General features: G+C 40.8%; 1 protein-coding gene across 1 annotated transcript in view; it reads left to right on the top strand.

The window, feature by feature from the left end:
- Nucleotides 1-210: 210 nt before the first annotated feature.
- Nucleotides 211-18,579, top strand: part of MYO1D (myosin ID) — a 178,913-nt gene continuing 160,544 nt past the window's right edge. The window contains exons 1-9 of the mRNA XM_015564134.1: nucleotides 211-278; nucleotides 3,684-3,892; nucleotides 5,665-5,758; nucleotides 8,507-8,672; nucleotides 10,384-10,437; nucleotides 11,687-11,782; nucleotides 14,571-14,687; nucleotides 16,736-16,939; nucleotides 17,758-17,903. Of these exons, the coding sequence (XP_015419620.1) occupies nucleotides 211-278; nucleotides 3,684-3,892; nucleotides 5,665-5,758; nucleotides 8,507-8,672; nucleotides 10,384-10,437; nucleotides 11,687-11,782; nucleotides 14,571-14,687; nucleotides 16,736-16,939; nucleotides 17,758-17,903 (1,154 nt within the window). The remainder of the gene's footprint in view (nucleotides 279-3,683; nucleotides 3,893-5,664; nucleotides 5,759-8,506; nucleotides 8,673-10,383; nucleotides 10,438-11,686; nucleotides 11,783-14,570; nucleotides 14,688-16,735; nucleotides 16,940-17,757; nucleotides 17,904-18,579) is intronic.

The raw sequence follows: 18,579 nt of genomic DNA, 5'->3' as shown, positions 1-18,579 counted from the left end.
ACATTTTCTCTGTTGCCACTCATTAATTCAGAACCCTTTCGGAACCTCGTTTTTCATTCAGAAGCCAGTGGAAAACAGCTGGTCCATTCGATAAATAGTTTTGAACTTCTTAAAAGAAATTCAGCTTTCAACATCAATGGCTGTTAAGCTTATTTGAACTCTTTGGGGGAATTCTAAAGAAAATGTCTGAACAGAGCAAATACCGTCATCATGGCGTTCTTGATGGGGTCCTGGCGTTGGACATGGGGTGTCAAGACCGGCTTCCTAGAGGAGCTGATGTGGAGGCTTTTGAAGAATTGAGAACCTGCCAAGCAGCTGGGGGAGGAAGAGACCAGGTGGGGAAAGGACAGAATGAACCCCAGGAGCAAACCATGAAGTCATGGTGCTCGTGGGAACTGTAAACAGCTCATTAATGTGGAGGTGAGCTTGGTGGAGAAAGAGGAGACGGGGAGGCGTTGATGGATAATTAGGAGAGTCACGTGAAGAGAACCTAAGACCAGAACACAGAAGACCTTGTACTCTGCCCTGAAGTTCACATACTTCTCTTTAGGGCTCCTCATTGAAAGGGCGTGCGGTCATCTTGGCCACGGCAGTACATGCTTTCATTATCTTACCTATCATACTCTGCTGTTATTATCTATCTGCAGTACTTCCCTGTTCTTTTTCTTTTCTTAAATCCCAGAGTCAGGCCCCAGTGTCTGGTACAAAGTTGATCTTGGTCTCTTGTAAGCGGTGGCATCTTCCCATGTGTCCTCTAGGATCATTACAGCATTTGCCCCTGTAGGCAAACCGGCAGGTGACCACTTTCCTCCAGGAAGCTGACTTCATCCCGGAAGACTTTCCAGAGCAAATTGAAACCTTGGAGGGATCATTACAGCATTTGCCCCTGTAGGCAAACCAGGCAGGTGACCACATTACCTCCAGGAAGCTGACTTCATCCCCGAAGACTTTCCAGAGCAAATTGAAACCTTGGATTGGTGTTCATGCGTCTGCTGGCACCCTCTAGCGGTCGTTTTCAGCCTAAGCAAATTAAAATTTCGTCTTTGATAACCATGGTTTCAAATAAGATAAGCCTGGGATGTTTTGTAAGAGGTGAAGCTTTGTATTTAATACCGTATTTGGATGAACCCTTGAGACCCTCTGCAAGTTAATAATTATGCCTGTGATCGTTCTGTCCGTGTGTTTTCAATGTCACCTAGAACTTCTAATTAACAAAATCATTTAATTTGAAATAAAGTGAATTTGGAGGAAAGTCATGATTAGACAGACCTGGACTCTTAGAACATTCTAATCTCATGTGTTATTTGCTGTACCTTTTAGTCACCAAGTTCCACACTCATGAGGTAATTTTTTCTAATATTCTTCTCTTCTCTTCTCTTCTCTCTCCTTTCTTTCTTCCTTTTTTCCTGTGTGGACAGTGTTTTGTAAAACTAAAAGAATCCTGTTTTGTTTTGGACTCTTATCCTTGAAGACAGCTGTTGAGCATGTCATGCAAATTTGAAGGTTAAGCTAGACAGGCTGGGTAGTGAGGCTTCGCTTTTTATTACTTTTGTGTGTCTTTGAACATGAGCTGTGTAGACATTTTGCTTGTGACTAGCCGCTAGTTTATTGGCGCAAGCGAATTATGATCACTGGATTAATTCCTTGTGTGTTGGGATCGCTGTGATTTAAGTAGCAATGATAATAAAAAGAAAGCATTTATTAAAAATCTCCTTCCTGCATAACATAATTGGAAACATAAAATTAATTGCCTCTTTTTTAAAGCCTTGCACAATGCCAGGGGGAGAGGGGTGTAATTATCACCGTCTCACAGATGAAGAAGCTGAAACGCCTGGAGGCTAAGTAGCTTTCCCGAGGTCTCACGGTTAAGGTTAATAAGTTTGCAATGTGAGCATTCAGACTCAGATGCAGAGGACTTGCAGCCACCCTTAAACTTGCTCACAGTCGGAGGATGCACAGGAAACCACTGCAGAAAAAGGCACAGAAAACCCTGGTGCAGTTCATAGCTCTTATTTAAATATATGCCACCACTTGATAGAAATCTTGGTTTTAATTTACTGTTGACATTATCAACATCTGTTTGTTTCCACTCCTAATTATAGCCACAGCCTCCGTTGTTATGCGAAGGAAGTTGAAGGTACTTTTTGGCCTTGTGGTCCCAAAGGCTTAGTGCTTGCCCTGTCCCACAGCAAGTGTGCTGGAGACACGGCTGCTGCCCAGGTCAGCGTTCTGCCCATCGTGGCGCTCCCTGCATGCTGCTCTCAGAATAACCTGTGTGTCTGCCTGGGGCTCTCAGCAGGTGGAGTGGGATGGTGGCAACCACTTGTCCACTTGGGTGTTGGCCTAGCTCTGGTTCATAGATGTTTATATGTGTGAGTTGATATGTACATAGTGACTATGTCTGGGTTTTCTAAATTTTAAATTATTTTCTTTGTAAATATAGGCATGTATGCTAGACATTGGGGTTTTTTTTGCAGGGGGGGGTTACTCTTTTTTTTCTTTGTTCCTATGGCTTCTTCCAGCTGCCCACATGGCCCTCCTCTTCTTTACCCTATTATATGTATAAAGGATACATAAGACAGCATGCAGTCTTCCATATTTTCCCATGCTTTCATAATCATGTATAAAGTATATCTATGTGCAGTTACATATCCCAATCATATATGGGGTGGCTTTTTCGCCTTTTATGGTAAAAAGGTAGGATCATATTATAAAAACTTTTTAAAACCCATAAACCTTACGACCAGTTATCCCATTCTGGTGATCTCTCCCATAGAAATGAAAGCACTGATTCATAGGGTTTTTCTTGTTTGTTTGTTTTTTTAAATATATTTTTATTGATTTCAGAGAGGAAGGGCGAGAGAGAGAAACATCAGTGATGAGAGAGAATCATTGATTGACTGCCTCCTGCACTCTCCCTATTAGGGATGGAGCCCACAACCCAGGCATGTGCCCTTGACCAGAATCAAACCCAAGACCCTTCAGTCTGCAGGCTGACGCTCTATCCACTGAGCCAAACCAGCTAGGCCTGATTTGTAAGGTTTTGTGTCAGGAGTGTTTTCTACAGTGTTACTCAAAATAGCAGGAAGGAAGGGGGGTGGTTAAATAAATAATGACTACCCCATGGGATTTTAGGCAGCCATTCAAAAAATGGATTTGACTTATGCCAGAAACGTCTCCTCTGCCATCCTCTCTGTTATGGATTCACTGTTTCTATCCCTTTTCTGACATTTGAGTGGGGTTTCAAGAGGGAAGAGAAATACATGTATTTGGACCTTTTTCTGTATAATTGAAAATCTGGCTCAGTTGATGCAAGACCTGGTTTAACTTAATTTTTCTTCCTAGAGGGCTTAGGTTGTCTTCAACTGTCCCTCCTACCCCCTCTTACTGTACCTTCTCTATTTTGGAGATTAGGAATCCCCTGCCCCTCACAGAATTAGATTCTTTCTTCTTTCTTGGCTTCTGACACCTACTGGGCCTTCCCAGCAGCAGCATCTCACTCAGCCCAGCCTCAAACGGTCATCTCTAAACTGCAAACTCAGAACCAAGGAGACGGCAGTTCAGAAACTGTGTGCCTGTGGGGTCTGGATTTTCTTGGTGAGAAGACACGCACAGAAAAAAAAAAGAAATAGCATCTCTGTGTAACCACATCTACGTCTTCCTTTCCTTTTACTTCTGCACAGGTTTGAAAAGGGGCGCATCTACACATTCATTGGAGAAGTTGTCGTTTCTGTAAATCCCTACAAGTCGCTGAACATCTATGGGCGAGAGACGATTGAGCAGTATAAAGGCCGGGAGCTGTACGAGAGGCCGCCTCACCTGTTCGCTATTGCCGATGCCGCCTACAAGGCCATGAAGAGGCGATCCAAAGACACTTGTATTGTGATATCAGGTATTTTAGGGAGGGGGTCCCCTGTACTTCCAAGGTTAGACTGTCTTTCGTTTATTAGGTACTCAAGGATCCAAATGTCTCATTAGATCTTTTTTTGAAGTTAGAAACGTAAGCAATTTTTAGAAGAAAAAAAAAATGTGATGAACATACAAAATTATTTATATCATTTCCGACCACCCTCTAGTCTTGGTTCATTTACAAAATACATGTTACGTTTGGATGAACCTCTAGACAGTTTTGTAGACTGAGCTGCCATGGAAATTCCTTCCATCTCAAACACATAAAAGTACCGGACAAATTGTAACAAAAGTTATTTTAGGTAATGACAGGGTGAAACCGAGAAAATGAAATCCTGGTACCAAGAATGAAAGAATGAACTCAGTCAGAGTGGTGAATGGGAGCTAGTGTTGAGGGGGCCCCGAAATAGGCTCGGAGAGCTGGGGGTGCTCCACCAGGAGGGAGACGGACCCCAAAGGCCCAAGGAGTGGAGCTGACCCAGGAGGGCCTCCCCCAAACTGTGGAAACTTCTTCTGGTGCTAATGGCACCTCACATTTTGCATGAGTGGTTTTATACTTTTGAAAACATTTTTATGATCTTTATTCCATTTTGATTATTGCAACAGCTCTGAGTGATAGGTAAAGCGGTTGTGTTTCTACTTTATAGAGGAGACTATCAAGGGTCCGAAGAGTTAGGAGTTAGAGAACGATAGCCTAGGACTACATTCTGTGAAAACAAACTATGTTCAGCAATATTGCCTGATTGTATTAAGTGAACACAAAAAGTCCGTTCCCTTAGAATGTCCCTCCCCCCCCCAAAAAAAGAATAATTTCAGCAGTAACACTATGACCAATAGTGTTTATCCTTTTATACCTGTTCTTTCATGTACAAATACATATAGTTACACATGCATATATAATTATGTCGTAAATGCACAATTATAGAATTATGTTATAGCTGCTATTACATACCTTGTTTGTTTTCACTTAACAATATATAATGGACATCTTTTCATCAGATAATTGTGTAGTAGTTCCTGAATCATAGTTTATTTCCCCTATCCTCTATTTATGAGCATATTATTTTCAGATTTTAGCTATGATATGTAGCCAGCAAAAAGCCTTTTGGAAAGCATGATGATTATTACTATATTAGTATTTTATTATTTCCACAGTATAAATTTCTACAGGTAGAATTTTGGGGTCAGAAGGCATAGACATTTAAAGATTGGGGTAGGTAATTCAAAATTGACCTTTTCTTCCCCCTTTTACCAGTTGTCATGCTTTTTCTGTGATACCCTGTGTCTGAAGCTTGCTTGCTGCCTGGTTTTTGTTATTGTTTTTTACCAAAATTGCTCTAATTTTCATTTTCTGAAAGAATTATTTTGTCCCCAGTAAAATGAAAGGAAATACTGTTATAGAAAAAAGGTAATACTCATTTAGCTGTGGCTACTGTTTGAATCACTAACTTACTTTTTTTCTTCGAGACAAGAATCACTGCGAAGGGCTAAGCCTAGTCTAAGGAACTAGTTTGTCACATTTTAGTTCATGATTTTTTTATAAATATATCTTGATTTATAATCTATATGTTTCTTCTACAATAGTCTTACTTTTTTCAACATGTCTAGAACCAATACCACATCAAGACAGGATGACAAAACTCCAAAAAAGGCAAACATTAAAGCATAGGGATTTTAAATAAGTAACTAACATGACAATTTAAAATTATCCCATTAAAAATGAGCTTGCTTAAGCCTGGCACAATTTTCCCCCAGGGGAGAGTGGAGCTGGCAAAACCGAAGCCAGTAAGTACATCATGCAGTACATTGCGGCCATCACCAATCCCAGCCAGAGAGCCGAGATCGAAAGGTAAGGGTGACCTCCTAATGAGGAGAAATTCTGATTAGAGCTTTACTTTCTACAGAGAATTGGCTACACCTAAACTCTGATATGTATCAACTATTTATTGATGATAAACTGCTTTGATTCTCCTATCACATGCTGTCTCTACTTGTATTTATATCACTCTATTTCTATATTTGTTTTTATTTTTAAATATATTATTGATTTCAGAGAGAGAGAGAAACATCAATGATGAGAGAGAATCATTGATTGGCTGCCTCCTGCATGCCTTCCTACTGGGGATCAAGCCTGCAACTAGCGCATGTGCCCTGATAGGGAATTGAACCTTGACCTCCTGATTCATAGGTCGACGCTCAACCACTGAGCCATGCCTATCGGGCCCTATATTTGTTTTTAATAGGAAAAAAGCTGACTACTGTGGTATAAACTTTACATAACGATAAAATAAGATTATTCTGAAACAGATGAAAGCGTTTCTTTTCTAGTTTATAACTGCTTCCTTAATTGTTGTATGTGGTCAGCAAAGACATTATAATTCATACTGGCGGTTTTTACGGTGCAAATGCTCACAGGTTTCTTGCTCTTTCTATTTCTGTCTTTTAAAAGTGGTGTTCTGAGGAGCCCTAGGTTCCTGAGCCCTAGGTTTTTGCAGGGGGCTCTGGGAGGCAGATCCATGCCATCATTATTACAATTAGAACTCCTGAATGTAGACGTTCTAAGTATGATTTATTTTCTGAAAGGGTTTCAGCCACCCCAGGCGCCACTCACTGCAAGATGAGTAATAGAGCTCCCGGGCACTGTCTGGGGCCCCACAGTTACCACAGTGACTGGCACATAGTAATTATATTGTAAATGTGTAAGGAATGAATGGATGGGTTTTTAATTTAGTTTTTGTTTGTTTTTTAAAATAAAAATATGGTGTTTTTATTTTATTTTAAAGAGAGAAGAAAGGAGAGGGAGTGAGAGAGGGAGAAACATTGATGTGAGAGAGAAACAGCAATCAGTTGTCCCCTGTATGTACCCCAACAGGGATCAAACCCACAACCTGGGTATGTGCCCCACCCGAGAATCAAAGCACTCCTGTGGTACATGGGGCCAACTGAGCCACACCGGCCAGGGCTAGATGGGTTTATTTTAAAAGAAAGGAAGAAATGTGGCTATAAAGCAACATGACTCAACTTTCTTATGTGGTGTGGATTTTTTGAAGAGAAAAAAGGATTTTTTCAGAGTTGCTACTTTGAAACTCAATATTCCCTTACTGAAGAGCAACACTCTATATACATATCTCTATCTTCAATTTTATGAACAGAAGGAAGGGATGCTGGTTTGATGTGAGAGAAGAGAATTTAGAGTACACTACCCGATGTGGGCTTTCTTCTTTTTTGTTTTAATTGGGCTGGATGGTCAGGGCAGAGGATATATTTTTGTTCTTTGCGACACATTTCCCACTTCTCATTCTGTCTTTGCAATCTAAATAAGACAAAAATATGAGTAAGTTTTTAAAATTTCCTTAAGAGCTTAGGAGAATAACTGGCTGAGAACAAAATTGATTTTATAACTAAACCCAGTTGGTGTAGTGGAATATGGCATACTAGAGGACCGGTGCATGAAATTCACGCACGGGTAGGATCCCTAGGCCTGGCTGGTGATCAGAGCCAATCGGGGCCTTCCGGCTGCCAGCTGGGGCCTCCCTTCCCCGGTTACTCCTGCAGGTATGTTCATATGAGAGGAATTCTGTCAGTGAAATAAAAAAGATAGGTAGTAGGATGAAGTTAAAATATGTCCATCAGGAGAGACTGCTTTGTAGAAGGATAGGAATCATTAAAAAATGAATTAACTGCCCAGCTAGCGTGGGTCAGTGGTTGAACATCAGCCTATGAACCAGGAGGTCACAGTTCAATTCTGGGTAAGGGCACATGCCTGGGTTGCAGGCTCGATCTCCAGTAGGGGTCGTGCAGGAGGCAGCCAATCAAGGATTCTCTTTCATCATTGATGTTTCTATCTCTCTCCCTCTTCCTTCCTCTCTGAAATCAATAAAAGTATATATATTTTTTAAATGAATTAACTGATACAAGAGAGATGCCATAGAGCTTCAAATGAAACGATGAGAAATTTGTAAAATAATAAAAACCACACTGATGACATACAAGTAAGTGCAATTAATTTCACAATTCTAGGCATTATAAGCAAGTACTTTTAGAAATTGTCTCATTTTCTGTTTCACCCTTTCTTTTCAGAGCACACTATTTTAAGATTATTCTTTATGTAAATAAAACATGTTTATTTAAAAGAAAAACTAAAAATTACAGCATTACATTGGAAGTGAACATTCCTTGAAATCCCACCCTACCTACCCCATCAGCCTAGGTAACCATAGTGAAGTGTGCTGTTCCCTCTAGATGTTTTAAAAGCATTTACTAACACATGTGCATGAGCACATTCACTCATATATGTGTACACAGACACACAGATCCTGCAATACATACTATCTTGCAACTTAATTTCTCATTAATATATTCTGGACATTTTTCTATATCAGTATATATTATACTGGGAAACAATAATTTATTTCTATTTGTCCCTATTGGTAGACATTTAGGTTGTGGTGGGGGCAGGCCTGTACACTGTATAGCAAACAGTGCTGTAGTAAACATCTTTGTATGAATATTTGCATGCTTTTCAATGAAGTCTAGTTTTTTTTAAGGCCCAGCCTTTAAAACTTTTTATAAAGACTTTGATTTGTCTGTGTTCAAGGGTGAAGAATATGCTACTTAAGTCCAACTGTGTCCTGGAAGCTTTTGGAAATGCCAAAACCAACCGTAATGACAACTCAAGCAGGTTTGGGAAATACATGGATATCAACTTTGATTTCAAGGGGGACCCTATTGGCGGACATATCAGTAACTACTTACTGGAGAAGGTAAAATGTGCTTGATCTCTCAGGGTAACATAAGTGCTGAAGGTTGTTTTTATAAACCTAATTAGAGAATTTCTTTAATTGCTTCAAAGTAGCTTTTAATCTAATTCTCCCTCTCTCCCTGCTCCTCAGTTAGCTTTCTGTGACAGGATATTCTCCTTTCATGTTCTTTTATTAGCATTTACAGTAGGAAGTTCAACAAAGTTACAGATTTTGTAGGTAAAGATTTAGATATGTGAGTGGGAGGGGTGGGCGTGGTCTGTGAGTGTGTGCCCACTTCTGGATAAGTTTTAACCAAACACCAATCGAGGACTAATCAGTTCTACCCTTTTTATACATCACCACCTCCCATATGTTTTGGGGGTTTTTGGTTTGTTTGTTTGGGGGTTTTTTTGTTTTTTGTTTTTGTTTTTAAAATATATTTTATTGATTTTTCACAGAGCGGAAGGGAGAGGGATAGAGAGCTAGAAACATCAATGAGAGACAAACATCGATCAGCTGCCTCCTGCACACCTCCTACTGGGGAGGTGCCCGCAACCAAGGTACATGCCCTTGGCTAGAATCGAACCTGGGACCTTTCAGTCCGTAGGCTGATGCTCTACCCACCAAGCCAAACCAGTTAGGGCATTTTGTTTGTTTTTAATGCATTGCAGAAGAACTATCATGTTCATTCCCTGAATGACACTCTTTTCAAACAATCATGTCCATACTCTTTTTTAAATTCAGATATAACTGCCATATAGCATTGTATAGGCTTAAGGTATACAACGTATTGCTTTCCTACTTCCATATGTTTTACTTCTGATTAATTTGAAATCTCATTTTCTTCTCGTTTCTATTTTATGGGAGTACAATGCAGTATAGTCCATTTTTGTTTGTGAAATTGAAGTCAAACTAATAAGGAAACTATGCTGTTTCTATCAGAGGCAATTTAAAAGGATAGGAAATGCCAGGTATTATCAGGGTTTTTCCAAATGTTTCATGGCTTCACTTCATGTACATATTCAGTCAAGGGGGCCCCTGTGAATGAACATGCATTTTCATAGTAGCAGCCTCTTCATAGCAGTCTTTTGGGAACCATGTCAGGCAGGGGTCTCTGTAGACTGATCTTACTCAACTGATTTTATTACAGAATATAAGGCATTGCACTTTGCAATCCCAGCAGGCCCTGGGGAAGGGAATGTTGAAGCTATTCATCCCTAATTGCTCCTTCCTATTCTCTCCACTTCCAATTTTTTCCTCCAAAAAAAAATTCATCTTTAAGGTCAAGAACTCTGTTTTAAGCAGTAAAAAAAATTATCAAAAAGTTGCACAGAGCCCTAACCGGTTTGGCTCAGTGGCTAGCTAGAGCCTCGGCCTGCGGACCAAGGGGTCCCAGGTTCGATTCCGGTCAAGGGCATGTACCTTGGTTGCGGGCACAACCCCAGGGGGGAGTGTGCAGGAGGCAGCTGATTGATGTTTCTCTCTCATCAATGTTTCTAACTCTCTATCCCTCTCCCTTCCTCTCTGTGAAAAAAATCAATAAAATATATATTTTTTTTTAAAAAGTTGCACAGAAAGCCCCATAAAGGAGACCTCGTTCGATGGGTACTGTGCATGGGATCCTCAGGACATGTACACTCACTGTTGATACAGCACTCCCTGAGAGGGTGGCTCCTGTTTTGCTTCAGGGGTACATTCTCAAATTAATCATTTTAATTTGTTTGTTTCTTAGTCTCGAGTGATTGTGCAACAGCCAGGAGAAAGGAGCTTTCATTCTTTCTATCAGGTTAGTCATCTGTGGTGCAGATAATTGATCATTTGCTCAGTTGTGCAGGAAATGAATGTGTTTATGTTGGGGTTCTCCCCTGTCCTGTGCCTCCCTTGCCTCCATTGGCCCATGACACAGCACACGCATGTGCACATCCTACCCCATGTGCGTCCTCAGAGATTTGAGTAGCATGACTCTGAGACAGAACTGCCAGGTGGGTAACCAGCCAGGTGACTGCCTTGGTTGAGCAGCACCTGCATTTCTTTGCAGTGTAGCTAACAGTTAAATGACTTGTAAAAGCTCTTGAAGTGGGACATCCTGAATATGTTAAATTAATTTTGTTTTATTTTGAAATGAAGCTGTTCAATTTGGGAACTTAGGGGTGGGAGCACAAACTCCGTTTATTTTGCTCTTGGAGACTATAAAGCGATATGAGTACTTAAAAATGAATTTATAATTCAAGAGAATTGTTGTCTTTACCCTATCAAAGCTGTGATTGCTTTGGGAAAAAAAACTGAATACCTCTTTTGGGAATGCTCTTAGTGACTAAGACAGAATCTTTTAGAATAGCCCTCCTGTTGGCGTCTTTCTACTGAGAAAACAAGTCTGATACTTTATTATACTTTTTTAGAGCCCAATGTAATATAAACCAGTGCTTATAAATAAACTGGGTGACCAAATTAAACAATACCATCTTGGATTTTTATAAAATAAAATTATAAATCACTAAGATTGATTTCCACGTGCAAACTTTCAGTTATCCAATTGTCCTCCTTGCCTGAGACCCAGAGCTGGATGAGGGAAAGCTGGTTTTTCCCATTGTGATTCAGCCTATGACTGCCTGCGGGTACCTCTTACTTCCACGGCAATATTGACTTTTCTGAATTCTCAAACACAACTCTAACCTGTCTGGGTATTGAGGCTGCTAAGCAAGTAACCAGCATAGAGCCTGGGCTCCTGTTTTACAAATGATCAGAGGAAAAGCAAAAACCTTTATGCCAGTTTTATTACGAAAGAACTAAGACTTTTAAAGTTATTTTCTTCACGATTGTATAACATTCTCCATGACTGATAACTACTGAAACCGTTTACCTTCAAGGTAAAAAACAACAAAAAACGAAACAAAAGAAAACTTTAAAGCCAGAAATAGGAGGACCTCAGTAAATGAAGCCCAGAAAATGAATAAAAGCTGGATTGCCATTGTCAGGACATCTGCTGTATTCAGTTTAGTATGTATTTTGCTCATTTACTTTACGTTATTTTTCAGCTACTCCAAGGAGGTTCTGAACAGATGCTCCGCTCTCTGCATCTCCAGAAATCCCTTTCATCTTACAACTACATCCATGTCGGAGCTCAGTTAAAGGTGAGTGTTTCCTCGTTAAGATTGCTCAGATAGAGTCAGAGAAAGGGAGGGAACATTACATAATTATTGGGTCCAGCCTGCTGCCTTTAGGCAAATGAATGACTCTTCCCTTATTAAAATTCTCAGGGGCAGAGAGGCAATGCATGATTGACTCAACAACTTTGCCTAATAACCCATGACTTTATCTTATCACCATCTGACAGGAAGTTTCTCTCCTGTGATCTTGTGGTTTCTTTTCATTTTTAATCCTCTTCTTTTATTTTGACACTATAAAAATGTTACTGTATGATTAGGAAATCCACCTCAAAAGAAAATACCATGTGATTTGGCCAAAGGCAAGTTGTTAAGACAAGAGAAAATTTAAGAACATTTTGGTTGAAATGACTATCAAAGTTCTCCATTCACTATTTTTTCAGCTATTGATGTAGCCTAGCAGTAGTTTTGTGACCCTTGCAGCATTTCCGTTTAGCTTTGACATTTTACCTCCCCCCCTCCCCCTTTCCTTGCATACGAGTCCTTGCACGCAATGCAGGTACTTTTTGCTTTTATTTTAGTTGGTTTTCCGCTGGTCATTTTTCAGCTAACCCTAATAATAGTTTGTTGGTGGTAGGATATGAAACAATAGTCACAGTATTATCCTAATTTGTTGGGGGAAGTTACTGTTTACAAATACATAAAATATGATATAGAGAGAAATAGATCAACATTTTAATAGTTTATTCTGGATTAATGGTATTACAGATATTTGTGTTCTGCTTCTCCATATTTTAAATGTCTTCTATAATTAAGAATGCATTGGGGGGAAAATAAGAGAATATATAAAAGGCAGGGATCTAAGATGTGGGAGGTGTTCTTTTTATTTCAAAATGTTTATTATTCATCTTAAGCTAATGATACCTGCATTACTAGTTTACCTGTATTTTTATTGCCTTGCATAGAAATAAATTATATTTAGGGTTTTGCAATTAATTTTCCATCGTTTGACATTTAAGTTGCATGATTTTTATTTTATTTTTTACTTTTACATTCATCAGAGAACAGGGTATTTGGCCAGAAATTAATTAAAATCAACATTAGAGGACAACACTCCAGCTTCTGAGATAGGCCAGAGGTACTAAAGATGCATAAAGGACTATACATCTAACACTTAAAAAACATTCCTTTTTATCAAATTGTCTTATTGACCAAATTAGTTTTGGCCAGGTCATACAGAGCCCCTTCCCCAACTGTCCCCCCTCACCGCCCCCCGAAAAGCAAGAATTAAATGAACATTTAACCTTCTCTCTAAGCTAAATTTAGTTTAGGTTCCCTTTTCATCAAAGTTTTCCATTCCTCCTTTTTATTTCTTCCTCTCTAATAAAAGCAAAGACTTATATACATGGTCATAGTGTCTTCTTAAAAAAGGTGAACCTAAAGGAAACAAAAATATGCTGAAGCCTACCATCCAGAAATAATTATTGATCACAGTTTATGTGTAACCTCTGACACTTGTCCAGTGTTTTCTATGTGTTAAAACTAAGCAGGTGCTTTCTGTGAATTCTCATTCAGTTTTCACAGCAGTCCTGTAAGAAATGAGTTATTATGTCCATTTTACCCATGAGGAAATTGAGACTCAGTGAGGTGAAGTGTCTTGTCCAAGGTCAAGGAACAGGTAGGTGGAGGACCTTGCGTGTTTGTGTCCCAGACACTGAGGACCCCTTCCTGTGCCCTTTCTCAGCAGGTGAGAAACTTGCCAGGGAAAGGGCCAGTCTGGCCCGCCAGGTGCTGCTTTGGAAGAACTTTGAAGATAGGCAGTTGCCATTGCTTCCTTGTGCATTTCTATTAATATACTTAGGTTTCTAACCTGCTGGCTACAGCTCCTCAAGGCTTATTCCAGTCGGCCGCTACAACAAAAATACCATAAGCTGGGTGGCTTATAATACACAACAGATGTTTATTTCTCACAGGCTGGCAAGTCCACGATCAAGGTGCCTGCAGATTCAGTGTCTGGTGAAGGCCCGCTTCCTGGTTTATAGGTGGCGCCTCCTCACAGGGCAGGAGGGACAATAAGTCTCTGTGCCTCTTTGATAAAAGGGCACTAACCCCATTGTGAGGGCTCCACCCTCATGACCTCATCGCTTCCCAAAGGCCCCGCCTCTTAAAATCATCGCCTTTGGGGTTAGGATTTCAACTTGGGAATTCTGTGGGGACGCAGGCATTTCATCTATAGCAAACCCCCTGAACCAGTTAGAAGGTCAGATGCACTGAATGTCTGTGAAAAGGTGAAATTATAGGCCCAGACTGTTGACTACTAGCTTCACTGAATGATTGAGGCAGGTTGCTTTGCGTTGAGGGTCTTCTTTTCCTCACCTGTGAAACTGGAAGCCTGGCCGTGCAGGAGAGAGAGTGCTGTTTCCAGCCTCGGCAAGACCGAGTGAGGGACCAAAGGCCAGGAGATGATGCCAGGCATGTGTGTGTCTTGGAGGCTCCACAGCCAGGGTTTCCCTTTGGAGCTCACATCCCCTGCTGTTTCCTTCCCTCATCCCAGAGCAGCGATCCCCTTCGCTGAGTCAGCTCAGGGCTTGCTCCCTCCTGGAGGGTCCAGGAGTGACAGCAGCTCTCACACACAAGTGGGCGTTGTTGGTGCTGCAGGACGTTTCTACCCTGGAAATCATTTTTATTTTCTCTGCATTCTTAATGACGTACGACACAAGCATCAAGACCTTGACTAAACTTAAATTTCGTCTCATCATTGTTGTAATGCTCATGTGAAATGCCTGTGACTTAACTTTTCCATTTTCATTCCTAGTCTTCTATCAATGATGCCGCCGAATTCAAAGTGGTAGCTGATGCCATGAAAGTAATTGGCTTCAAACCTGAGGAGATTCAGACCGTGTATAAAATTTTGGCAACTATTCTTCACTTGGTGAGTAGGTCGTCTCTCAGAATCTGTCACCTCCCTATGGAGGTAGGATGCTCTTTCAGAAGAGTTTGGGTGTTTTTTTTCCCCCTTATAGATTTCAGAAGTAATCTTTTGAAGGAATTTCTCCATCAAGAGTTCTCTCCACCATATAATAATATTTTCCAAGCCATGGTAGGATTTGAGACTGTGGCTTGACTTAATTATCTTATTGGTATGTCTGACTTTGAAGTGGTTCATCTCAAGAATGAAAGAATTCAGCAATGATTTGACTAAAAACTTTTGGACAGAATAAATTCCTAACAGCATTGGAAACATTGGAGTTTTGATGGTCTCGTTTTGCAGGTTGGGGGATGAGCCCAATGGGGGCAGCATGACTGGGTCAGAGGCACAGAGTTCACGGCTGCCAGCACCATGGACCACACTGGCTGCATTATGGTCCAGTTGTTTTCCATGACCCCACACCAAACCCAGAGAAAGGGAGGAACCCTAGGTTAGATTTCTTTCATTAACCATCTGTGCAGGGGTGGGCAAAAGTAGGTTCACAGTTGCATTGTGACATTCTTTTGAGTTAATACAGCTGTTGTAATAATCATAGCCTGCATGTCTTTCCATGCAAACAACTGTCAACCAACTTTTGCCCGCCCCTGTATATTTGGACATGTTTAAAACATAATGAACATGCAACCTTACAATAAATGAGTGACAGCAAGAATTCAAATATGGAATAAAAATTACCTTGCACTTTACCATCACAAGATTTAACTCTAAATGAATCAGGACCTATATAAAAATACTATGTAGCAATATAAATGATATCTTATGTTTCTGACTGGGAGACTTTAATGTGATAAATTGTCTCATTCCTAAAACTACTTTATAAATATAGTTATAACAGTATCCTCTGGAATCCAAATAGAAATTTTGTTTTGAAGTTGCCATAATCATTCTAGAATTTACCTGGAACAGTAAACATGTAAGAGGAGCAAATAAAAATGTATTAAAGAGGAAGAGTAGAGTAGGAGGAAGGGGGGAGAGGAAACATGACTAATTTTTACCAGATTTTAAATGATAATAAAAGCTATAAAACCTTAAAACTTGTTGCAAAATTCACCAGCTTAATAACCGATTAGCTGATGTGCTGGACACTTGGTTAGTAAGTGTTTCTTGAATGAATGGAATATAAATAGACTCAACAACTTGGAGAGGATTTACTATATAATAGAGGTAACATTTCAAATCAGGATGAAAAGCTGAACTATTCAATAAGTACTATTGGAGCAACTAACAAACTGTCAGAAAAAACAAGGTTAGACTCTTACTTTACCCTACATATAGACAAATTCTCGGTGGATCAAAAGCTCAGATGTACGAAAAAACTGTTCAATTATTAGAAGAAAATATTGAATACTTATAAAATCTTTGGAGTACAGATGGTCTAAGTATGACACCCAAGAAAGATTCATAAGGAAAAGATGCATAGATTTGACTACATCAAAATATAAAACATCTACCCATCAAAAACATATACTGAAAGTTAAAAGAGACAGGTATCTGGAGAAGAGAGGAAAAATAATGGATGAAGCGCTAGGTATTTATATGTCATACTAGAGGCCCGGTGCATGAAATTTGTGCACGGGGGCAGGGGAGTGGTCACTCAGCCTGACCTGCACCCTCTCCAATTCAGGAGCCCTCAGGGGATGTCCTACTGATGGCTTAGGCCTGCTCCCCATGGTTCTCTGCTGTCTGTAGGGCCTGCTTGGCCGCTCCCGGGTCGCTGGCGCAACGACGGCCGAGCAGCCCCTGCTCTCAGTGCCCTCCCCCCACTCACCCCCGCCCCGGACTGGAGGACTCCAGCGGGGCTGAGAGGACTGGGTGCTGCCATCTTTGTGTTGGAGTAATGGTTAATTTGCATATTACTCTTTCATTAGATAGGATATTTAGGAAAATATGTGCTACAAACAAAGTCACTTTGCATTATATAACTATCCCTGACATACTGTTTCAGAATCTCATTGGCAATGGTGTGTCTCATTTCTTCACTCCTGGTATAGGGAAATTTAAAATTTGTAGTGGATGGTGACACGCCTCTCATTGAAAACAGCAAGGTCGTATCCATCCTAGCAGAATTGCTCTCCACCAAGACGGACATGGTTGAGAAAGCCCTTCTTTACCGGACTGTGGCCACAGGGCGTGACATCATTGACAAGCAGCACACGGAGCAGGAAGCGTGCTACGGCAGGGACGCCTTCGCGAAGGTGGGATTTCAGCTCATGTTCTCTGGGCCTGGTGTGGGTCTCAGTTTCATTTTATCTTATTTACTTTTAAAAAAAATATGTTTATTGATTTCAGAGAGGAAGGATGAGGGGGGAAAAGAGAAACATCAGTGATGAGAGAGACTCATTGATTGCCTGCCTCCTGCACACACCCTCCTGGGGATGGAGCCCACAGCCGGGCACGAGCCCCAACCAGAATTGAACCGTGACCTCCTGGTTCATAGGTCTACACTCAATCACTGTGCTATGCCCGCCAGGCTCAGTTGCAGTTTTAGTGAATTGCTGTGAGGATGTGTTCAGAGGTCCCTTGAAAGTAGCTTCAGGCTTTTAGAGACTTTGGTCATGATACTTTTTGGCCATCACAGTCTACATCAACACCCCTGACTGTGAGCATCTCTGTTGGAAAATGATCTGAGAAAAGCAAAGCTGACCAGCCGACTGGCAAGCCCAGGGCATTTGCTTTGGGGGTCCCTCGCTCAGATGGTTCCCTCTCACACCCCCTACCTGGGAGAGTAGGCAAATTATTGAAATAGCTGAGTATGGAAATGTAGCTGGGGAAGTTGTTGGAATACAATAAGCATAATACTGATAATAATCTTAAAAACTCAAACCATTTAGTTTTGCATCCATTACATTGCTTTTTTTATCAGACAATCTGCGTTTCGTATTGTTCTGCTTCGGGTAATAACAGCTATGCTAAATGTTAAGAAGGAGAAGGAGAGGAATTTAAAACATATTACAACCGAAACAGAGACTCAATCCCAAACCAGCAAGAATTTATGATGTTGTTTTCCTCACAGGCAATATACGAGCGCCTTTTTTGTTGGATTGTGACTCGCATCAATGATATTATTGAGGTCAAGAACTATGACACCACAGTGCATGGGAAGAACACTGTTATTGGTGTATTGGATATCTATGGCTTTGAAATCTTCGACAACAACAGGTAAACGGTTAAATACTTAGAACTCTTGTTTACTTTTGACCTGTCCAGTGTGGGTAAGTGGTTGGAGGGTCAGCCTGTGCACCAAAGGGACTCAGGTTCGATTCCCAGTCAAGGGCACATACCTGGATTGCAGGTTCGACCCCTAGCCCCAATCGGGGTTGGTGTTCGAGCCAACCAATCAATGTGTTCCTCACATTGATGTTTCTCTCTCTTCCTCTCTCTCTTCCCCTGTCTTTCCCTCCCCCTCACCCCCTACTCTAAAAAATGAATGGAAAAATATCTTCAGGCCCATCTGGTGTGCTCAGTGGTTGAGCATCGACCTATGAACCATGAGGTCATGGTTCGATTTACCTTCAGGGCACATGCCCAGGTTGCAGGCTCATTTCCCAGTAGGGGGTGTGCAGGAGGCAGCCGACCAATGATTCTCATCATTGATGTTTCTTTCTCTTCCTCTCCCTTCCTCTCTCTGAAATCAATAAAAATATATATTTAAAAAATATCTTCAGGTAAGGATTAACCAAAAAACCTTGCTGTTTACTTTTTTTTTTAAATTAAATCTTTATTGTTCAGATTATTACATTTGTTCCTCTTTTTTCCACCATAACTCCCCTCCTCCCAGTTCCCGCACCACCCCCGCCCTCACTCCCCACCCACTGTCCTCATCCATAGGTGCCCG

This window comes from Myotis davidii, unplaced genomic scaffold, assembly GCF_000327345.1.
Source record: "Myotis davidii unplaced genomic scaffold, ASM32734v1 scaffold699, whole genome shotgun sequence".
Lineage (NCBI taxonomy): Eukaryota > Metazoa > Chordata > Mammalia > Chiroptera > Vespertilionidae > Myotis > Myotis davidii.
This window is presented reverse-complemented; position numbering and strand designations above follow the sequence as displayed.